The sequence below is a fragment of the Chanodichthys erythropterus genome, chromosome 6 (assembly GCF_024489055.1).
Source record: "Chanodichthys erythropterus isolate Z2021 chromosome 6, ASM2448905v1, whole genome shotgun sequence".
Taxonomy (NCBI): Eukaryota; Metazoa; Chordata; class Actinopteri; order Cypriniformes; family Xenocyprididae; genus Chanodichthys; species Chanodichthys erythropterus.
The window spans coordinates 12,962,206-12,987,087 of NC_090226.1; the positions used below are offsets into that span (position 1 = coordinate 12,962,206).

Genomic DNA, 24,882 nt, shown 5'->3' on the forward strand with positions numbered 1-24,882 from the left:
AATCAAGGTAATTTTTTACAGTGTAGACTAATAGCTGCTGGAAATTCAGCCTTATCATGGCATGAATAAACTACATTTTAAAATATACTAAAATAGAAAACAGTTATTTTAAATTGTAATAATATTTCACAATATTACTGTTTTAATGTACCCCTAGTGGGTGGTGTCATGTTTCATATTACAAAAATTATTTTATAATCAAACAATTATTCTGATCTTGACATATTTGTCGGAAAGGTCAGAGTCTCAAGGTTCCACGTTTGGTGACTGTTTGTGATAGAAGTGATATTTTGACTGAAATGTATTAATTTGTTATAGGAGAGTGCATAAAATTCAATGAAATGTGGGTGTCACTCAGTGGCTATTTTTGGTATAGGGCCTAGCCCATAAAATCCCATAGGAACTTTAATTTTTGTGATATCAACTTCAAATTTGGAACACAACTTGGTTAGACATAAGGCCATTATTTTATTGCAATTTTAGAGTAAATATTATTTTGTAAACTATATATTTTTTTACGTTTTCATTTTCTGAAGTGCTGCTGAGTGTCTTCTTTAAAAAAAAAAAAAGCCTTAGGTCTGTAATTCCAAAGCATCCATAAATTACAACCATTTAAGTTTGGATAGTGTATTTTCATGTCTATGCTCAAAAGGTGGTTGACAGTTAGGCTAAGGTTTTTTATTTATTTATTTTTACAAATTTTGCCTGTAGTTTGCCACTCCAATTTGAAGAATTACCAATTATACTTGCATTTGACATGACACTTTTATCCAAAGCAACTGTCCTTAACTTTCTTCAAAAGTGTTTTTGCAGTTTAAGAATTTGTAAGATCTTTTTTAAACAAAGTTTTATTTTAGGAAGATTACAAAATAGGTTTTATAAAGTGAGGTGTTATTCAGGAAGAAGTTGAATTCCAAGCAAAGGAGGAGCGCCATCACTGGTAGAATTCCACTAAGGGGGTGTAACTTCAAGAAAATAGATACCAGTGTTCATTCATTCGAGGTTAATTTATAAATTCTCTTTTTCTTCGGGCGTAATAATAATTTATTTAATCATATTTGTGAATTAATTGCGCGAAAATGCGACAGAAGAAAAAAAAAATCTAACAATAAACTTCGACTTAAGTCGCCATCTTTAGTGTGGGACAATGAGCACTAAATATATAAAGCCAAAAAAATCTATTTAGATTATCTCTATAGTGTTAACGCATCTCAGATACACACATATATGGTATAACAATTATAAATCAATCGCTAAAGAAATGCAGGACTGCATTTCTCAACTGTAAGTGAGTGTTTCTCAAAGAGCTCTAAATAAGGACGTGGTAATTCCGCCATATTTGTTACGGGTGGCTGCAGGAGCGGCTGTACATTGTCAAGAACATGGCGGCTTCCAGGCAGGCATGAGAGTGGATACTTCTTAACAAATTTGGATGAACCTGGACTATCATTTCAAAAACAGACCGTCAAAAGATCTCCCTGGATACTGCAACACGAATCTCGTACGTATGATATATGGTGGAGAGAATGCATTAAGCCAAAATGTGTATTTTTGGATAGCGAACATAAACTTAGCCGCCATTTTTCTTGTGGGAGCTGCTAGTGGGCTGATTTGACGACAAGATGGCTGCTTACACCGGGGCGGCATGAATTAAATAAAAATTAATCCATCGATAGTTTTCGCTTGGAGGAGACTTGCGCAATCGTATTTTATCATAGTATGTATCGGGATGTATTTGCGCTTGCTTATTTATTTGTGGATTCTGTGGGCAAACGTGATTAGATGTCTTGTTTTAGTTGCGCTGCTGGTAACCACATTCCGCTGCATGATTTTATGCACTCGCGCAAACCTCGTTTAAATGTCCAGACTGTTTGGAAATTGCAGCACTCGGTTGATGGTCTGAATCTGCATTGCACTGTCATAAAATCGCACGGTTAAAATGTATTATTGTTGCTGTTTTGAGTGGCTGACAAGATGGCGACTCCCAGAGAGGCATGAAAATAGCCTTCTGCAGCAAATGGGGACTGGGTTTCGAGTGTTAGTCTCTGAATTTGTATCTTTGTTTAGTTTTGCAGCGTTTCACGGAATTGTATTTTGGAAAATGATCACTTCCGCAGTTAATATAGAGCTGTATTTGTATTTAGCTACATAGCTGACTGAAATTTATTGTTTTTATTTGTCACTCCGCCATTTTTCAGACTGGCGGAGGCTTGTTTCAAGATGGCGACTTCCATGGGTTGATACTCTTTTCTGCACCAGGGGCATTTAACTGGATAATGTAATTTTGTGGTGTGACTATTGAGCTAGAACTTAGTGCAATGTGGTTTTCTTTATATAACTTAATCGATGCTCAAGCTGCTGCACGCGGTATTTTAGTCTAGCTGACCGGCTTTTAGTCCGTCTGCAAGCTCCAAAATGGCGGCATTCCTGAATTAATCAAACTTCTGAATAACCCACACTGTTCACGATTGTAATTGTACAACTGTAATGATATAACAATGTATATATTTATACAGAAAAAGATTATTAATATATACCGGTGTCTTGTGTGCAATATTTGCCTAGATATCGTTAACTTAAGCTTACAGAACGGGTATATTTGTGGCTAAGAGTCGCTGAAGTGCATTCCGTCTTTTCTCAGTAAAAGGACATGACGTCCCCCGGTTCCGTTGTGCCTGGGACCACCGGAGCTCCACTGCAGCCGCGATGGAAGCGGGTTCTGGGGTGGTCCGGGCCGGTACCCCGACCGAGGCACGGACACAGGGCCGTAGCCATCAAGGAGCTGATGGTCGTTTTCGGTGGAGGAAACGAAGGAATCGTTGACGAGTTGCACGTTTATAATACTGGTAAGTAAAATGTTTTTATGTAAGGAAAGTTTGTATATGCATACAATCTACGTAATGCGTGCAAATCGCCGCTAAAAGGGCTCTGTGTATTGCCTAGAATGTATTTTACCTTGTCACTACGGTTTTCTAACGCGAGAGGATGAAGAACCGTCGTAGCCTGAAGTGACACTTGCCGCAGTCGTAAATATATCTGCCTCACTAAAAAATACCTCACGTACATGTTTATGAAACAATCTGTGTTGTGTTGTTTTTTTTTTTTTGCAATGTTTGTCTTGGTTCAGCGCCGCGTCTCGCTCGCAGGCAGCTCCTTCAACTGTTGTGTTGTGAGATGAAAAAGGCGCCAGAAAAAACAAAAATGGAAGTCTACCGCCGCCGCATCACGCGCACGCCCCCTCCTGCACGTGCACGAGTTCGCCTTTTTGTTATCTTTCTCCGAGCACTATGGCTGATTAGCCCACAATGACACTAGCTATCATGAGGAAATTAGGCTGCATTAGACAATACCTTGCATTAGATGCAGTAGATTCTTCCATAAATTTTAAATTGATAAAAGTTTGAAATGCTTTCAATAGAAATTTATGAAGTGTTTATATGAATTGCATTTATAAATTAACTTTCATTTTATGGGTCATAGTGGAAGATCATTTCCAGAATGCTCTAATTTACCACAGTCTTCCTAATGAAGCCAAAAAGCATAATACCTGTGTGACTTGAATTTCTTTTAATTGCAATTCATTAAATTTCTCTTCCTGTCATTTAATTCTGAAGGCGCTGTAACACTAGACTTTGAGCATGCAAACTTTCTTCAGACATGGCAACAAACAAGATATGTCACTCCTTTTTAAAAAACTTAAAGGTTTAGTTCACCAAAAAATGAAAACTATCCCATAATTTGCTCACCCTAAAGCCACTCTAGGTGTATGACTTTCTTCTTTCAGTCAAACACAATCTGAGTTATATTAAAAAATAATCTGCCTCTTCCAAGCTTTATAATGGGAGTGAATGGTACCCAAGATTTTAAAGCCCAAAAAAGCACATACATCCATCCATAATAAAAGTAATACATACGGCTCCAGGGTGTTAATAAAGATCTTCTGAAGCTATGCGATGGGATTTGTAAGAAAAATATCCAAATTTACAACTTTATAAACTATAATCACTGGCTTTTGGTAATGACCTTTTGCAAGTCTAGTTTCGGCAGAAGAGGGACCTCTGACCTGACGTACTGGCAGGGGCCGCTGCAGGATTTTATCTCAGGGTACGCACAGAACTAATGTAAACATCCAAATAAATACCATACTTACGCGATTAGACATGTTGCATGACAAACAATTTATAAAGATCCATTTTGAGGGTTATATTAGCTGTGTGAACTTTGTTTATGCTGTTAAAGGCAAGCGCGAGCTCCATGGGCGGGGAGCGTGAGCATTTAAAGGGGCCGCAGCCTAAATCGGCTCATATTTAATGATGCCCCAAAATAGGCAGTTAAAAAAAATGTAATAAAAAAAGTCTATGGGGTATTTTGAGCTGAAACTTCACACACATTCAGGGTACTCCTTAGACTTATATTACATCTTTTAAAAAGACGTTCTATGGCACCTTTAAATATATAAGCCTGTAGCCTAGATTACATCACCATATGCTCTGTCATATAAATAGTATTTACAATTAAATAACAACAGTTTACTTGCCTCAAACAGTATGTAGTATTATTATAATTATTGTTTTTTGTTGATCAATTTCATCTATTGCCAAACTTTAATATGTGAATTATATTATTAAAATATATACATTTAGCGTCGTCAGGTTTTTGTTTGTGCTTAATGGATAAAACAACGGAGCTGCGCACTCAGGTTTATGGCTGCTGTAAATTTTACCTGCCACAAGATGGCACTGTTTTCGACACTCTTGATGCTTTGAAACCTTTTCCGAAAAATTTAAGAGAAAAGCTTCAAAGATTTAAGAGGCTTAATTTCTCCATCCCTGCAAGTTTTAGGCCTTCTTGTAAATATTTCAATCGAATTTAGCTGTTTTGGAGAGCGTTTTGAACTTCTTTTTAAACATTTACTATCTGTAATGTCATTTTTCATGTGTGGAAAAACCTACGAAACTAATTCATCCAATCCAATTTCTTTTCACCCATATTCCCCACGCCCACTCATGGACGCACATAAACATAGACTTTACAACACACAAACGCACACCTTTATTTATTCTCATTCTCTTTTGCTCTCTTAATATGTCATGTGTACGCAGATAGATTTTAATTATCAATTTAAAAATTATGTAATAAATAACAACGGCATTAATTAGCGACCTCTCATGGTATGCACAGTGCGTACAGCTGTACAGCTGCAGGCGCCACTGCATACTGGCATGCGGAAGCACAGAGGATAGAGCAAAACAAAACACCCGTCACGAATTAGAAGTCTAAAATGAGAAATGTCGGAGGATTTCGATATAATAGAAGAGGAGCTTGAGTTTGTTGCCCAGTGCTATTTGTTTGAACCATGAGAGGCATCTACTCTCACCAAAGCTTATGCTACTCCTACGTCATACGTTGGGGTCAGAGGTCACTCTTCTCACTGGAATCTACCTGCAGCTTTAAAGTTGGCATGAAAAGAAAATTCACCTCATCTATTTTCTAAATGCATGTTATAGATCTTATTATGATCAATCCATCTGTGCATTTTACATTTTTAAAATGTTTTGACCTTATGTTTGATCAAAATATCCCCCGTAGATCCAAGTCCCTGGCCTACAATTTTTCTTTTTCAATAATCTGTTTCACTTGGATGTACCTCACAATATGAAAAAAAAGATCTGTCGCTACTTCAGTTTCATTGTGACAGTTTGTGTAGTTATTTTGATAGTTGAAAAGTGCTTTGAATTTTAAAAATGCTTTTTTATTGACCGATTAGCTTTATTGCAAGTTGTCTACACTTTATCACTGAGAAATTGACTGAACAATGAAATATTTTTTGTTTTTTTTTTAGCCACAAACCAGTGGTTTATACCAGCTGTTCGCGGAGACATTCCTCCAGGCTGTGCGGCTTATGGTTTTGTATGTGATGGTACACGTCTATTAGTGTTTGGTGGAATGGTGGAATATGGAAAGTACAGCAATGACCTTTATGAGCTGCAGGTAAGGAAAAACTTCTTAAATATCATTGTTACGTGACTAAAGGCTGGAATACACTATATGACTTTTGCCCAGATTTGTAGTTTGGAGGAGTCAACGCCAGTTGCCGAAAGTCATATCTGGTCTGCAGATTTTGGGCAGTCTCTTTTGACAGATTTCACAGAAAACCTCATAGTTAATGATGAGTACAAACTCTGTTTTTTCAGCTTTTATTTTCTAACATTGTTTTTATTTGTCAAGCATCTTCTAGCAGTGAAAGCACATGTTTCTGTGTTTGGAATGACTTGAAAGTCTGGTAGTGTGCAATCATCATTTCTTTATTGTATGATGCCCAGTATTTCTCTGTAACCGTTTATGAAGTCGGCAGGTGTATGATGTCTAGTGTTTTAAAATCTGTTCAGATTTTAAAAGTCATGTTGTGTATTCCAGCCATTATTGACTGTTGTTGACTCTGTCAGTACAGATCTGAAATGATCTCGCTATGGTTACGATTATCAGGCAAGCAGGTGGGAATGGAAAAAATTGAAACCAAAAGCCCCTAAAAATGGAGCGCCACCATGTCCTCGTCTGGGCCACAGTTTTTCTCTTGTGGGCAACAAGTGCTATCTTTTTGGGGGGCTTGCCAATGACAGCGAAGACCCCAAGAACAACATTCCCAGGTATTCCTTCCATCTAATAATGTGGTTAGTTAATAATTATATTTATATTATTTGGTTCATAGACTCATTTATGTGTGCTTCCAGATATTTGAATGACCTTTATACCCTCGAACTGCGTCCGGGCTCCAATGTTGTGGGCTGGGATGTACCAGTCACATATGGAGTACTGCCTCCTCCAAGAGAGAGCCACACTGCTGTAATTTATACTGAAAAAACTACTAAGAAGTCCCGCCTTGTTATATATGGAGGAATGAGTGGTTGTCGTTTGGGAGATCTCTGGACATTAGATATTGGTATGAAGATTACAGCTGTTTTTGCTGTGGTTTTTGCCACAGATTGTTCATTATTTCAGTTAATCAATTGGGTTAAGCAATAATTAGGCCATTCTATGCTTTTCAGATACGCTGACCTGGAACAAGCCTGCAATAAGCGGCACTGCTCCCCTCCCCCGTAGCCTCCACTCAGCCACCACTATTACAAACAAGTGAGTTTCAGTGTAATCTCACCACAGGCATTCCCTAAATGTACACAATGGCATTACTGACCTTTAATCCCTTTATCTGTAGAATGTATGTTTTTGGTGGCTGGGTTCCCTTGGTGATGGATGATGTGAAGGTGGCCACACATGAGAAGGAATGGAAGTGTACAAACACGCTTGCCTGCCTGAACTTGGGTATGTTTACAAAAGTACATGTAGTGTTTAAAGTGAAAGCAGTTTATGATTTTGGCTAAACTGTTATTATTCGCTACCTTTTTGTTTTTGATAAGTCTGATAAGACTGCTTTTAATTGACCAAAAATACAGTAAAAACAGTAATATTGTGAAATATAATACAATTTAAAACAGTTGTTTTCTATTTTAATGTTTTTTAAAATGTAACTTATTCCTGTTGGCAAAGCTCAATTTTCAGCATCATTACTCCAGGCTTTAGTGTCACATGATCCTTCAGAAGTCACTCTAATATGCTGATTTGCTACTCAAGAATCATTTCTTATTCTATTCAATATAGTTGTAGTATTAAAATTGACATTTAGGATGGTGAAATTTTGCTGAGCCCAAACAGCATGTTTTTTGTATTTTTTCATATTAAGCCATATACTTGTCTTTTTTTATTAATTAAATGAGCTTCCTTTTCCTTTTAGACACCTTGTCATGGGAGACTGTTTTGATGGACACTTTGGAGGACAACATACCACGTGCCCGAGCAGGACATTGCACTGTTGCTATTAACAACAGACTTTATGTCTGGAGTGGACGTGACGGGTACCGCAAAGCTTGGAACAATCAGGTGTGCTGCAAAGACCTGTGGTACCTGGAGACCGGTGAGTACAGCACATATGCAGTAGAGTTTTTAAACTGCGTTGTAAAAATATCCAAATGTATAAAAAGTTACATATTGAGGTTTTTTTTTTTTTTTTTTTTTTTTTTTTTGCATGAACTAAATGTATTAAACCATGCATAATTTGAATAGTTTGACATTTCACTTTTTTCTTTTCTTTTTTTGCAGAGCGACCTAATCCTCCTTCACGGGTACAGCTCGTCCGGGCCAACACAAATTCTTTAGAGGTTAGCTGGGGAGCGGTGTCTACAGCAGACATGTACCTGCTTCAGCTTCAGAAATATGATATCCCAACAGCCACTGCTGCCACATCACCAGCCCTCAATGCAGCTCCCTCCCTCCCTGGAAACTCGCCTAAGAGTCCAGCGCCCGCTGCAGCTGCTCCATCTGCTCAGAGTCTGCCGCATAGTGGCATCACCCTCGTTCCCCAGGCTGCTTCCCCCACAGCCTCAGTCTTACCCACCACACCCGCAAGTCCTCTGGCAGCCTCAACGGCGCGTGGCCCAGGTACTGATTTGTTAAATTGGTAATAGTTCAGCAATATTTTCAGTTTACTTAAATCAAATATTTAATTAAAGCATTTTTTTTACATAGTATTTGTATTAAAAGGTTGCGTTTAACTACTTCTATTTTATATTTAAGCTATTCTGAAAGTTGCAGCCCCTCAGTCAGGCACCGGGGCATCGATTGTCACTGTGCGCCAAGCCAGCCAGGCTGGAAAATCCCCAGTCACTGTGACATCACTTCCTGCAGGTGTTCGCATGGTAGTGCCACCACAGACTACTCAAGGAACGGTATGAAGCGAAAAAGTAAAGCTGGAATCTATAAAACTGTTGATGCCTCATAAATTGTTTTATTCAATTGTATACTTTTTTCAGGCCATTGGCAGCAGCCCTCAGATGAGTGGAATGGCAGCTTTGGCTGCAGCTGCTGCAGCCACACAGAAAATCCCTCCTTCCCCCGGAGCCACTGTTCTTAATGTACCGGCTGGGGCCACAATTGTAAAAACGGTGGCTGTGACACCTGGGTCTACCACTCTCCCCACCACAGTTAAAGTGGCATCACCTGTCATGGTAATTATCTTAAGATTGTCACTGACTACGTTTACATGGACAGCAGTAATCTAATTATTGACCTTATTCTGAATAAGACAATATTATGATTAAGGTGTTTATATGAGTTGCTTTTAGAATATTACTTTCATGTTCCTGTTTTACATGTTATAGAACATAGATCGATTAATGGCAAACGTCTTATCGTCCCCATGGCATGCCGTCTGACATTCTCATCAGAATTTCACATATCACCACATAGTTCGTCTTCGTTATGGTACCATATACAGTTTTGGTGTTTAATTTTTAATTTTACGAAAGCTTAAGGTGCAGTTGATTGTTTGACATACTATACGTGCAAATAGATACAGAGCCCCGCATATGACATGCAAGAAAAAATAAATAAATTGTGTGCACAATTTACTTAATCGTTCCCTCGAATTGTAAATCATGCACATGACAAATTAGTAAATTGTGCGCACAATTTAGCCTACTATTTACTTTCATTCTACTGTGTGGGGCTCTGTAAATAGATGAAGGTGGATACAAATTCTCCTGCAACAGGCCTCCTCTGTACTTTCATGCCATTGAGACAAACTCATAGGTACTGGATGAGATTTTATTCGTGGCTTCTTGCTTGAAGCTTGCTCTCTTGTTTGCAGTCAAACGGTTGACTGCAAACGGTTGACCACTACCGTTTGTGTATTATGTGTCCTGTCACAAAATGGGGCGAAAACTCCCACATGACGTTATTAGCGTGATTAAGGTGTGTACATGTCTATAATGCACTCCGATAATGCGACTAAAATAGGAATACTCCACCTGTCTTAATCTGATTTGTTTACTTTACACGACTATGATTTTATCCAGATCAAGGTAATCAAAAATAGCTGTTTACATGGTAGTTTCTTAATCAGAGTATTGTCTTAATCGTGTTAATGTCGGAATATTGTTGTCCATGTAAACCTACTGACTGTTGCTGCGTCCCAATTCACCTACTTATTCTATGCCCTAAAGTTATGTACTGTTTTTATGAAGGAAAAACTACATACTTTGAGTGTGTAGCAGAAGAATAGGTAGGCTTTGCCTTAATCGTGTCTTTAACAGACAGCTCTGTTGCTTAGTTGCATCCTGTCACCGTTTAAACTGCAGTGTCAAACAGGTGTTGGGCTATTTTAGTTTAATTTTCTATGATGTGCAAAAATACTCTACTGTTCAAAAGTTTTGGGTCAGTAAGAATTTGTATTTTTGGTAGGGATGCACCAATCATGATTTTTCATTTGTTTATTTTTTTCTAAACGCAATTGTCCGATTCTGATAGTGGTTGCTGATTATTTAAAAAAAAAAAAAATTCTCTTTAAGCAAATTTAGCAGTTGTTGTTTTTTTTAATTTAAATTAGATTGTGTAATTTTAAGATTTAAAACAAAAACAATGATCTGACTTTAGATTTGTGAAATGATGCTACATAAGACACCTGCAAAAAAACAATTGCAGAAGGACTGAATGAAAATGCAGGTTCACTCAGACAGTATGCAGACAGTAGATGGCGCTTATGGAACAGCAGTGATTTCTTTGGTTTCTGCTGTACACAAAGCAGTGCTGTGCTTATAAAATAAAACAAAAAATGTTTCCAATTTATGGCAGGTCAACCTGTGCATCACTAGTTTTTGTAAAGAAATTAACACTTTTTATTCGGCAAGGAAATATTGAATTGACCACAAATTTTGGAGTTATGCTTGAGTTAAAAACAACACAACTGCAAAGCTTTGATGGGATGAGCTGAACTCAAATCTTTTGCATTAGCTAGTACGTGACCGCACATCAGTTGAATTCTATGTTTATGTGGCAATTTGTCACGTTGCTCAGTCACAATTTCTTTGTCGTAGGTAAGCAACCCTGCCACTCGCATGCTGAAGACCGCCGCTGCACAGGTGGGCACTCCGACAGTGTCCAGTCCCACTACAGGTGCTCGGCCCATCATCACAGTGCACAAGTCCGGCACAGTTACTGTAGCCCAGCAGGCTCAGGTTGTGACCACTATGGTGGGTGGAGTCACCAAGACCATCACTCTTGTCAAGAGCCCACTTTCCATGGGAGGAAACCTGGTACAGTATATTTTAAATTCTAGCATAGGAAAAATATATGTAAAAACATTAAATGAACATATTAATTATTTGTTTTGTTTTTAGATCTCTAACTTGGGCAAGATGGTGTCAATGGTACAGACCAAACCAGTCCAATCGGCTGCTGTGACTGGACAGGCCACCTCTAACCCACTGACTCAGATTATACAGGTATGTTAAACACTAATATTAATAATACGAGACACTCGTATTATTAATCTTTTTTTGAAATGTAGATTTTAACATCATTCTCATTCTATAGACAAAGGGTCCCCTTCCACCCGGCACCATTCTGAAGCTGGTAACATCTGCGGATGGAAAACCAACCACCATAATTACCACCAGTCAAGCAGGTGGCACAGGAAACAAGCCCACTATTTTGGGCATCAGTGGCATGTCCCCTACTACCACCAAACCGGGCACCACCACTATCATTAAAACAATCCCCATGTCTGCTCTACAGCAGGGAGCTGCAGGTAAAGAAAGAAACCATTTTGTCAAGACGTGTTATTTTTGTTATGTTGTCCAGAATATAGAGATGATGATGATAATGAATAGTAGTAGTAGAGGTAGAGAGATATTTTGCTATTTAATGTGACTGTAAATTATTATTACAGCTGTAGTTAACGATAATAATAATTACTAGTAATAAAACTAATACATTTGATATATTTATTTAAATGTCAATAAATTAATATTACCGTTAACCACTTATAATATAATTACCATTAACAACATATTAATATTAATAATAATAATTAGTTGTAATAATACATTTATATATTTATTGGTTTAATCTGATTTAATCTATATATATATATATATATATATATATATATCAATAATGATTTAGTTATTATTACTGTTCTCAACTAATAATTAGTAGTAGTAATAATACATTTATATATTTAATTTGTATCATTAATATTAATAAATTAACTACAATAATATTAGAAGTAGCAGTAGTTATAATAATAATAATAATAATGCATATATATTGTTTATATTTGTGTATCATTAAATATATTATTTCATTAAATAAATATTATTAACAACAACAACAATGTTGTTGTTACTATTGTTGATGATAATAAAAGGTCACTTAATTAGTGTCTGTTTTCTGTTGTAGGTGTGACTAGTAGTACAGGGATGAAGAGCCCTATCACCATCTTCACCACGAAGGTGATGACATCTGGAACAGGAACTCCTGGCAAAATCATTACAGCAGTGCCTAAGATTGGTACAGCAGGAGGCCAGCAAGGCCTAACACAGGTATTGGGGGGGAAGGTCTGGTGCAAAAATGGTGGAAATCTGATGTCGTTGGAGCACTTCAAGGTCTGTTTTCTTACCTGCTTTGGGTTTTTCTCTCCTAAGGTTGTTTTAAAGGGAGCCCCTGGTCAGCCTGGAACCATTCTTCGCACCGTGCCGATGGGAGGAGTGCGTCTCGTGTCTCCAGTATCTGGAGTCAAGCCAACTGTAACCACGTTGGTTGTCAAAGGAACAACTGGTAAGGATATGAACTTGATAATGTCAAAAGTTAATGTTCCTTTTTTAAAGACCTAATGCTTCTCTGCCAAGTGTAGTTCAGCAACCGCTAATATGAATGATTCAAGTATTTCCCTCTCACCATGTCTGTCCTCTTTTCAAGGTGTAACAACTCTTGGCACAGTCACAGGAACCGTTTCTACCAGTTTAGCCGGAGGAAGCCTAGCCAGTGCCAATGCCACCCTGGCAACCCCCATCACCACTCTGGGCACGATTGCCACCCTCTCCAACCAGGTCATTAATGCTACCGCTGTGTCAGCTGCACAGACCAACCTGACCACAGTCACATCCAACATGCAGGTTAGAACCAGATTATCTTTTCTGATTTTATTTTTATTTGTATATATACTCATTCTCTAATAACTGCAGCCGTTTTGTTAAGTTATATTTCTTTATAGCCATTATATAAGTATATTATATAGTTAAATATTTCATTTTATAAATAACTGTATCCAATGTTCTCACAATTAATTGAAATGGTTTTAAAGAATATATAAACTGATATGGCAGTAGTGTAATTGTGAACTCATATGGCTTATTTAATGTCTGATACAGTAATGGTTGATGGCAGTATTATTCACATATTATTTACAAACATCCATAATTATTTTATTATAATTCTATTTTATGCACCTGTTCAGGGTTTTGTTTTATTCCCGTGAAGGCAAAGCTGAATTTTCAGCATCATTACTCCAGTCTTCAGTGTCACATGATCCTTCAGAAATCATTCTAATATGCTGATTTGGTGCTTAAGAAACATTTCATCTTATTATTTTTATCATTAGTAGTAGTAGTAGTAGTATTGGTATTATCAATATTTAAAATGTTTTTTTTGTTTTGAACAAAGTTTAAAAAAAAAAAAGGTTTTTTTATTTGACGTAGAAATCTTTTATAAAATTGTCTTTACTGTCAATTTAATGTGTCCTTGCTGAATAAAAGTATTATTTCTTTTAAAAAACTGACCCCAATCTGTAGTGCAATTTATATCATGTATAATTAAATAACTACATGGTTATTATATAAAATATTAATGATTTACAAAATTGCTGTATTTTAAAATGAAGAGTTTTACACATTTACATTAAATTCACTGAAAAAATAATGATTTGTTGTCACTAATCTTGTTGTGATCCTTTCTTAATAGCCCACCCAGGTGACTCTCATAACTACACCCAGTGGTGTGGAAGCTCAGCCTGGACAAGATCTGCCTGTTTCCATTCTGGCCTCTCCCACATCTGAGCAGCCCACCTCAACTGAGTCTGGTGCAGGCGATGCTTCTGGCAGTGTTACTCTAGTGTGCTCCAACCCACCCTGTGAGACTCATGAGACGGGCACCACCAACACGGCCACCACAGCAACGGCGAATATGGGCACTGGACCAGCTGGCACAGTACAGAGAGTGTGCTCCAACCCGCCCTGCGAAACGCATGAAACGGGTACAACAAACACTGCCACCACAGCATCTTCCAACATGGGCACTGTTCAGAGGGTCTGCTCAAACCCACCATGCGAGACTCACGAAACGGGCACCACCAACACAGCAACCACAGCATCTTCAAGTATGGGCACTGCTCCTGCTGGCATGGTGCAGAGGGTCTGCTCAAACCCACCCTGTGAAACCCACGAGACGGGCACCACCAATACAGCAACCACAGCTTCATCTAACATGGGCGGAAATCAAACAGGAACGGCGCAAAGGGTCTGTTCAAACCCACCTTGTGAGACCCATGAGACGGGTACCACAAACACGGCCACGACGGCTTCATCTAACATGGGCGGAAACCAAACGGGAGCGGCACAGAGAGTTTGCTCAAATCCACCTTGTGAGACCCACGAGACGGGAACCACAAACACGGCCACCACGGCTTCATCTAATATGGGCGGAAATCAAACTGGAACGGTGCAAAGGGTCTGTTCAAACCCACCTTGCGAGACCCACGAGACGGGCACCACCAACACCGCAACCACAGCTTCATCTAACATGGCCGGAAACCAAACGGGAGAGGTGCAGAGAGTTTGCTCAAATCCACCTTGTGAGACACATGAGACGGGCACCACCAACACAGCCACCACTGCCACCTGCAGTATGGAGACAGATGAGGGAACAGGTACTTCAGATTTCAGAAAGATTCATCTTCAGCTTTCACACAAACATTATTTACACTATTGTTCAAAAGTTTGGGTTGTTTGTTATGCTTACCAAGGCTGCATTTATTTAATAAAAAATTCAGTAAAACAGTAATATTGTGAAATATACAAAATACAATTCAAAATATCTTTTCTATGTAATTTATTGCTGTTGGCAAAGCTATATTTTCAGCATCGTTTCTCCAGTCTTCAGTGTCAGGTGATCCCTCAGAAATCATTCTGATATGTTGATTTGGTGCTCAAGAAACATTTTTTACTAATATCAATGTTAAAAAAAGTGGTGTTGTGCCTACTAATTTTTGTGCTAACCAAATAAATTTTCTCACCATTCTTTCAGACCAGTGGTCTGAAAAGCTAGTTAAAATCATCTGTAGCTGGTTGATGTTAGTCTCTTGCAAAATTTAATATCTTTTTGGTGGTGAGGTGTGAATTGTAGCAATACATATGAAACGGGAAAATTTAACTGGTGAAATTAAATTTGCAGTGGGAAAATTTATCTGGTTTCCTCCATTTGTACTTTTTTGTCTTTTTAAAGGTTTATGGTAACGATTTATTTTGTGCATTTAGCCCAGCAGAGTGGTGAAGCATCAGAATCTACCACCAGCACGGAGGGCCTGCCGTCCACTGCAGCACCCCAGAGCAGAGCCATTACCACAGTCACACAGGCCACGCCTCTACCAGGACCAGCTGTTCCAGTGAGTGGAGATACAAACTCTGTACTTATATGACTTTTGCATTGGATTGATAAATCTGCATCAAATGTGATAACCAAGGGGCTGTTTACACAATACCATTTTCAACTAAAAACTTTTTATGCGTTTTGATCATTCATTTACACGACAATGGTGTTTTGGTGGCCTGAAAACACAGAAAACTCAAAGGAAAAACTTCTCCATTTTAAGCATATCATTGTCGTGTAAACGTACCCTGAGTCAAAATGCTACCAATTTTCAGTGTTCCTGGGGATCCTTAAAAAGTTTGATCAAATTTAAGGTAATAGAAAGACTCCAATATCTTAAATGGTGTAATAATTTGAATGCTTGCCTTTAAAGTCGATATGTGGTGCTGTTGCATGTTCTACAGGCTAGTGGTTTCAGAGCGGTTTGCAGTCAGTTAATACCATATATTTATGCTAAACGATTAATATGTTGTAGAAGGTAAGATACTTTTAATTCATATTTGATCTGTCATCTTTTTAAATGAGCAGCTTGAAGTAGTAAAGCATGCACATTTTTAAAATAAGAGTCCTGGTGTATTTTGTGCTTGTTAATGATAAAAAGTTCATTAGGAACTGATGCATACAATTATGAAGCCAGTCCTAAATGCTAGATTGAAGGTGGTTGGAGGAGAGGGTTGAAAAGGGATTCATAACATCAGCAATTTTTCTTTCTCTGTCCTTTTCCTGCAGTCTATATCTTCCATCACGGAGTCCTCCTCAGAGGCAGGAGCTGAGCCGATCGTTATGGAGACCTCGGAGGCAGAGTCCTTGCAGACTGAAGGCCAGGCTGAAGCGGAGGCAGTTGCCATGCAGGCAGAGTTCCAGGCAGAGGCGGGGGCAGTAGCTATGCCCAGTGACTTCCAGGCGGAGGCAGCAGCCTTGCCAAGTGATTTCCAGGGAGAAGCCGTGGCGGTAGCCATGCAGGCAGAGAGCCAGGCAGAGGCAGGGGCAGTGCCCATGGAACATGACACTTCTAGCATGGCAGAGGGAGAAACCGCTCAAGAGCAGCTACCAACAGCAGAGGTATAGTCATTTGCATTCTAGCTGTACAATTTCCAGTTATTATTGCAAATTAAGACTAATGCATTGCATACTACTTTATTAATTAATTTTCTAATATGCGTAAAGACAAAAAATCTAATATTTAAAGAGAAATATTAATTTATTGCCGAAAATAAATATTGTCACAATTTTATATAGGTATATATTTTTCTAGATATATAATTTTGAGCTATTATTGCAACAAATTAAGACTAATAAAGTATTACAAATTCTTAGTAAAACTAATTTTCAAAAAAAGACTTGGAGTCTGTAAGATTATTATTATTATTATTATTTTTTAAATTCAATAAGGACTCATTAAATTGATCTAAAGTGATGATGAAGACATTTTTTAATGTTTTAAACAAAATATTATTTCTATTATTTCAATGCTGTTCTTTTGATTTGCTGTTCTTTGTTCCTCAAAGAATCCTGAGTAAAATCAGTTTCTCACAAATATTAAGCAGCACGACTGTTTTTTTAACATTAATAATAAATGTTTCTTTAGCACCAAATCGGCATATTAGTATGATTTCTTAAGGATCATGTGACACTGAAGACTGGAGTAATGATGCTGAAAATTCAGCTTTACCATGACAGGAATAAATTAAAATCGAAAACGGTTATTTTAAACTGTAATAATATTTCACATTTTTACAGTTTGTGCTGTATTTTTGATCAAATAAATGCAGCCTTAGTGAGCATAAGAGATATGTCTTTCAAAAACATTAAGAAAATCTTACCACCTCAAACTTTTGAAAAGTGGTGTACATTATTTATTTTAATATTTATTTCAGAGTTTAACACTTTTATATTTATAGTATTATGTAGAACAAGTCTTGTCATTGTAGGTGTCATCCAACTTGATGTAAAGCTCTCTTACCCCCCCACCCCCTTTTTTTTTGGCAGATGGAGGGTGTAGAGGCGGCATCAGCATCACAGGCCCAGGCGCTGGCCTTGCCACCAGAGCTGATGTCAGACGGACAACCCACAACGCTTATGGTGACGGGTCTGACCCCAGAGGAGCTGGCCGTTACGGCAGCCGCAGAAGCAGCAGCCCAGGCTGCAGCATCAGAGGAGGCCCAGGCCCTCGCCATCCAGGCTGTACTGCAAGCAGCACAGCAGGCTGTAATGAGTGAGTCACCATCATATGTTCAAAATCACCAGCATATGTTCAAAATCAGTCTAAAACTTGCAGTAAGCAATTTGTTCCTTGTCCCCTCTAAGGCTCAGGTGACGGAGATGCCGGAGAAGACCAGCAGACCCACACCATACCCATCGTTCTGACTCAGCAAGAACTAGCGGCTTTGGTTCATCAGCAACAGCAGCTCCAGGCAGCCCAGCAACAAGCCGCTGCCCAGGCCGCCCAGGCTGCACTGCCCACCGAGGGCTTGGCTCCGGCTGACAGTCTAAATGATCCCTCGTCAGAAAGCAATGGACACAACGAGATGGCCGCTGCTGCCACAAGTGCAGTAGCCGGACTGCTGCCTCGCACCACAGCAGAGAGTATGTGCGATGTTTCATTTTACTCTTCAATAGGATTGAATGTTGTTTTGAACCATTATTATCCAGTAAAAAAGAAAGGTAACACTTTACATTAAGGTCCCATTAGTTAACGTTAGTTAATGTGTTAACATTTAACTAACAATAAACAATACTTTTGTTACTGTTTATATTAACATTAGTTAATACAAATACTGTTTGTTGTTAGTTCATATTTGGTTCATTAAATATTAACACACGTTTTTATAATGTATTTGTAAATGATGAAATTAACATTTAAGATCAAGAAGTGCTTTAGAAGTATTTGAAGAGTTTGGTTCCAAAACGCGATAAACGCCATTTTAAAAAAAACTGAGTTTCCGCCAAAATCAGTATAGTATCTGGTCGGTATTGAAAAGTCATTTATCAATTTTGCGCAAAATGTGATATCCGTCATGTTATTCTGTCTTGTTTTCTCCCTTTCTTTCCAAAACGCGACAAACGCCAGTCTCCTTTTTCTGCAGAACGTGATATATCCGCTCAACCAATCACAGCGCACCATTCCACCCACTGTAAACATTGAAGGCTTTTTTAAAAAGCCGTTTTAATACCAATGTACTTGGCAAATGTGTTTATTTAACCGTGCAGTGGCGCCAGATACTCGTTAATCGGTGATGACAAATAATTTATAACATTAACAAGATCCGTTGAATTCATTTTGGGAGCAACGGCTGAATGTATTTTTAGTAAAATGCCTGTATATAAAATAAATATTGGCAAAGTTTAGACTCATATATGTGAATAAACTTGCTTTGTTGTGTATTTTCAATTTGAAAAATAACTTTTATATTGATGGATTAATTGCATTTTGGGGAAAAAAATGTCATGGATTTATTGCATTTTGGGAAAAAAATAATAAGTTTTTATGATAAACTTTTTAAAATCAAAATGTAGATTTGAAATTTTAATGTTTTTAATTTTAATGTTTATAACCAAAAGATGCTATGTGAAAGTTTGAAACAGAAAATAGTGGTTTTCATTTTGCCACTTTCTTGGTAAAGAAAACACCTTTTTACTCAAATTAATCAAAATGGAGTTATTGCGTTTTGGAACCAAACTCTTCATTTCATTGTTGGTTCATGTTAACTAATGTCTTAAACAAAAGGAACCTTATTGTAAAGTGTTTCCATGGAAAAAAAGTCTAAAGACTAAATGTGATGGTTTTTATCTGTAAGCTAGGTTTTATTGAATGAAATGTCAGGATGTGACATCGTGTTTGTCTGTATTTTCCTTTTTTAATTCTGTTTATTCCCTTTGTAGCCTTGGCTCCATCCAGCACATTAGCACCTGTAGTAGTTGCCAGTCCAGCTAAGATGCAGGCAGCTGCAACTCTCACTGAAGTGGCCAATGGCATTGAGGCTGGGGTAAGTTTAAAAATGGATAAAGGGTCATGATAATATGCATTTAAATGCGAAAGAATAGGGTTTTTTTTTTAAATCCTGTTTTATGGTGTTTCTCCCCACAGAAACAAAATCCTCCCACTGTTACAGTCAAACCTCAAGTGAAGAAAGAAAACCAGTGGTTTGATGTTGGCATTGTCAAAGTGACCAATATGGTTGTAACACATTTCTACATGCCTGCAGATGACTCTGCTTATGTTGAGGTAAGCCACAATGAGGTTTTTCTTCATGCAATATTGTAAGACGTCATGACATTGCTTATTTGAAAATGTAATTATTTCTGACAGAACTTGTTTTATGTTTTAGGATGATTCAGGCACAATCCCTGACTACAGCCAAATGAAGAGGGTGGAGCTTCAGCCTGGGACCGCCTACAAGTTCCGTGTGGCGGGTATAAACATCTGTGGCCGTGGAGCCTTTTCTGAAATATCTGCTTTCAAGACATGTTTACCGGGCTTCCCAGGAGCACCATGTGCCATAAAGATCAGCAAGGTACGCTCAAATCACTTATTACAATTTGGTGTCATAATCAATAGAACACCATAAAATGTGTGATGTTTTTGAACGGGAATTGTACCATAAATTTGTTTTCAAAGATTAATTTTGACTGATTTTATTTTTTTCTAATAAGGAAAAGAATGCTTGTCTTGATTACTAAAGATTTACAATTCATTTTGAATTAAACTCAAATGCATTTTTTTTGTAAATTTAGAATTATTTGATACACCAAACTAATTTAATTCAGTAATATTTAATTTAGTATTTATTAGGATATTCCTTGTTTATATTTAATAATGTATAACCTAATGTACCTAAATCAATTACTGACCAACACATAGTACACTACCATTCAAACTGATTTAACCCTCTGGAGTCTGAGGCTGATTTGGGGCTTGGAGAAGTTTTGACATGCCCTGACATTTGTGCTTTTTCAGTTGTTCATAAACATATAAATGACAAAAGTGTCATTACACTGTATTCAGCACAAACTAGGCTACAATAATATATGAGGAACATGTATGTACAATTTAAAATGATGGTATTCTATTCTATTCTTTAAAATATAATGTATTTCTGTGATGCAGTGTGTCTGAACAATTGTTACCTCTATGGCATTTCATATAGGCTTTTAGCTTAAAAGCATGCACATTTGGAGAAACATTGATGGATTCTTATATATTTGTCAATTTTCTATACTGAGAAGTAATATTTATTGTCATCACTAGGAGTGCTGGATACTGTTTTCAATTCATACTTGCAGCCGGAGGGCGCTCTGTACACCTTTAGACCACAAATTCATATAAAGAAGAAAAGGAAATAGGAACTAACTGCATGTCTTCTAGAGATCGCTAACCATGGCTTTACCATCCAAATAAACACTTTTCAAGACAATAAATACACGATTAAGACGATGTATATGTGTATGTTTTGCCTCTGAATTTGCGTCTGAATAGCGCTGGCTCCGTGGGCGTGGCCGCATTAGCGGGTAATGAGCTGAATCTCGGATTTCTGACATCGCTCTCTTTTCATACAGATTACATAAACACAGAATATTTGTTTTCGATTTGACTTGCACGATTTAAAACCTGACATTTCAATGTTTCTTTAGACATAAGTGTCATTTTTTTTTTTTTTTTGTCATTAGTATTCATAAGTTAGTTTATTTTCTGAGAACTATCAGATTGGACTTCGTTCAGAGGGAGAGGAGAGATCAGGCATCATGTTAGTTTTCTTTATTTTACAAAAAGCACAACATTGTGTTTTTACTCTGAGGGTACACAAATAAAAGACATTCTATAGTTTCAATTGATATATTACTTGTGTCCCTATGACAAAAAATGACAGAGTATTTTAAGTCTGTTTTGCTGCAATGTGAAAAAAATCCTGCAAAATGCGCTGGCATTAAAGAAGTGTCTTATGCTCACTTAGACTGCATTTATTTAATAAAAAATACAGTAAAAAATAACTTTTGTTGTTTTTGTTACGGTTTTACATTTTAAAATGTAACTTTATTCCTGTGATGGCAAAGCTAAAATATGAGCATCATTACTCCAGTCCTCCAGTGTCCTTTAGAAATCATTTTAATATGATGATTTGGGAAAACCATGGAAACTGATATTTTTCTCTAGGATTCTTCAAAAGTTGTTTCAAAGTTCAAAAGAATATAATTTATTTGAAATGGAAGTCTTTTGTAACATTATTAATGTCTTTACTGTCACTTTTGTTCAATTTATTGCATCCTTAGTGGAAAAAAGTATTATTTCTTTATATAAAAATATTTTTGCATGGGGATGTACTCTTATACCAGTTCACAGTCATCGCAGTTGGATTAGCATGATCTATAATTGATGCAACAAGAAAATGAATCATTACAACCATATAAATGCATACTTTCTTTTCTTGTTTCTCTCCTCAGAGTCCAGACGGTGCCCACCTTACTTGGGAGCCTCCATCGATGACATCAGGAAAGATCACAGAGTACTCCGTGTATTTGGCCATCCAGAGCAGCCAGACTACCGAAGCAAAACCCTCTGCCCCGGCCCAGCTTGCCTTCATGCGTGTATACTGTGGGCCAAACCCCTCATGTCTGGTTCAGTCCTCCAGCCTGTCCAATGCGCACATAGACTATACCACCAAACCTGCCATCATCTTCCGCATCGCCGCTCGCAACGAGAAAGGTTATGGGCCGGCTACACAAGTGCGATGGCTGCAAGGTACAGGTTTTCTTTGGTGAAAGAGTTTTCTTTTTGTTTCAGGCAGTGACGAGGTGGATTTTACAAATGCTTTGTTTTGCCTTTCGCTTTGTAGAGTCTAACAAAGATGGTCTTTCTGCAAAGCCTGCCCCAAAAAGAGCAGTTTCTTCACCAGATACGTGAGTATCCATGTTTTCAGTACCATAAAAGTGCATTTGATCAAAAATACAGTAAAACGGTAATATTGTGAAATATATTATAATAATAAAAAAAAGCTTTCAATCCTTAACTCAACTCAACATTTATTTCTAGAACACTTTCAAAAACCACGACAGTTACCAAAGGGCTGTCCACTTTGTATTTTATTTAAATATTCCTGTGATGGTAAAGCTGAATCCTTCAGAGATCATTCTAATATGCTGATTTGGTGCACAAGAAACATTTCCTATCAGTGTTGTTGTTATCAGTGTTATGAATAATTTTTTTTATTTTTGATTCATTGGTGAAAATAAAATAAAAAAAACAGCATTTATTTGATAACAGCACGTATATGTGTGTTTTACTGTCAATTTAGATCAGTTTTAATGCATCCTTGCTTAATTTAATTTAATTTAAAAAAAAATTGTATTGACCTTAAATTTCAGAACAGTGGTTGGAGTACAAATGAGTATTAAAATGCATGTGTGTTTTATTGCAGAAAAGGGATTGGTCAGAAGAAAGCAAGAATGGACCAGTAAGCCCCTCTTTTCATTCATCCTCTGACTTCTACAACTCATATCGATCCATCTGGATTCAACACATCTTCAACTGTAACCATTCATTAAAACAGCAAAAAATCAACAAGGAAGTTCTAGGGGAAGCCTTTTTTCTTGTTAATAGTATGAATGGAGAAAAGCACATTGCATATTTTTGACACGTAGTTGGAGTGGAAGGGAAAAAAACTAATTTGCATTTTCCATTGTAGAGTCTTCCTTTCTCCCCTGTTTCTTTCAATACATGTATCTTGCTTCAGTAAATTTAAACACCAGGTTTAAGATATTTGTAATGTTGGGCTCAAATTAAGTCTCTTTTCTGTGATGGACTTGTAGGTGAAGTTTTAGTTCACGTTAAATATGTGGACACGGCGGGAGGATTTCTGAATGGAGATGTCGTTTTCATGCGAGGGGGAACAGAAATGGGGAAAACAAACCAAGCACTTGTCCTCAGACAAGAGGGGATATTTTTCACTCAAATGGCTAAGTGAAATAAGATCTACATATGGATTCGTTCTGGACTCAAGCCTTCTGGTGAAGTCTGCACTTTTGCATTGAGCAGAAATAGAGGCAGAACTGCAGATAAAAGAAATGGCCATGGAAGTAAATTACTGGCAGGACAGAGACTTTGCTAAAACTGAGATTTGCCATACAAAAAAAAAAAGGAAGAAAAAAAAAAAAAAAAAAATACAAAACTCCCCAAAAAATTAGTGAGCGACGATGGAGAAGATCTTTTGTGTAGTTTATTTTTGTATTTTTAAAGCTTTTCTCCTGTGTGTATGTGTATGTCTGTGTGCTTTTTTTTTTTTTTTTTTTTTTTTTTTTGGCTTTTATTTTTAAACTCAACTTTTATTTTTTTGTTTTTGTTTTAAAAATTGTTGGCCATCTACCTTTTAGTTTAAGGATTTGTGGGAAGAAGGGCTTTTGGAGGGCTGTGCTGTTGTTTAGTACTTTGAGACATTATATTTGTGCTCAAGCCGAGTGGTGATGTGCTACAACTGAAAAGGTTGTAAACAAATGTAAACATCTGAAGGGCTTTTACTTTGTTTACTGCGTATTTATACGCTTGTTTCCACTCTGTTTGTGTATGCCAAACCTTGAGATGTAAAAATCGTAAAAGTTTTTTTTTTTGTTTTGTTTTTTTATTCCTCACCTTACCAAACCGCCATTATTAGTAAACACTCAGCTTTTTCCCTTCCTCTGGCTTGTCCTCTTACATTTTTCACAATGTAACTTTGTAGAATATTCTCTGCCCTAGATTGTGAAGGAAATTGTCCATGTGAAGATGAATTTCTACTTTTTTTTTTTTTTTTTTTTTTTTTTCCTCCTTTGATTATCTGAGAGGTATGCAAACTAAATGTTCAGTGTATACCTGTATGTCTCCATGTGAGTGAGGATGGCTGTTCTCATTCTTGGTAAAAGCCAAGTTCGGATTTGACTGTAATATAGTTCATTCGTACCGCAAGAAGTGAAGATGATATTCTGGCCTTTTATATATTTACCTGTACAACGTTTTTACATGTTGGTCATCTCCTGATTGCCTTTTTTGTCTTGACTTATAAAAGAAACCGAAATATATAAACTGTCTCCCTGATTAATTATGTCCAATTTCTTGCCAGCAATATACTATGCAAGCATAGTATGCATATGACAGTTGAAGAGGTTTAATTTTCATATACAAAAGTCTAACATTTTTTTGAGTCAGTTTTTTATGAAATTATCTTTTAAATCTTGTCTATTTCATCGTTATCAATTTTAGTAATGGTAATTTTTAGTACATCAAAAAAGAAACCTTTTAAATATTTGAACATTAAACATTAACAAAAGTGAAAACGTCCTTGTATATCTTTTTTTTTTATAAAAAAAAATTGCTTTTGTTCA

At 37.2% G+C, this 24,882-nt stretch overlaps 1 protein-coding gene across 1 annotated transcript; it reads left to right on the top strand.

Annotated features, from left to right (window-relative positions):
• The first annotated feature begins 1,359 nt into the window (after window positions 1–1,359).
• On the top strand, window positions 1,360–24,640 carry hcfc1a (host cell factor C1a). Its single transcript, XM_067388108.1, has 28 exons — window positions 1,360–1,501; window positions 2,642–2,846; window positions 5,843–5,991; window positions 6,487–6,647; window positions 6,732–6,940; window positions 7,047–7,131; window positions 7,214–7,320; window positions 7,790–7,969; window positions 8,155–8,493; window positions 8,629–8,780; window positions 8,865–9,059; window positions 10,926–11,144; window positions 11,229–11,333; window positions 11,425–11,638; window positions 12,292–12,434; window positions 12,537–12,669; window positions 12,811–13,007; window positions 13,852–14,815; window positions 15,423–15,550; window positions 16,264–16,596; window positions 17,524–17,749; window positions 17,842–18,120; window positions 19,417–19,520; window positions 19,622–19,759; window positions 19,863–20,048; window positions 21,973–22,270; window positions 22,365–22,428; window positions 22,947–24,640. The coding sequence occupies exons 2-28, from the start codon at window positions 2,651–2,653 to the stop codon at window positions 22,984–22,986; spliced, it is 5,544 nt and encodes a 1,847-aa protein (XP_067244209.1). The 5' UTR covers window positions 1,360–1,501; window positions 2,642–2,650; the 3' UTR covers window positions 22,987–24,640.
• Window positions 24,641–24,882: the final 242 nt, after the last annotated feature.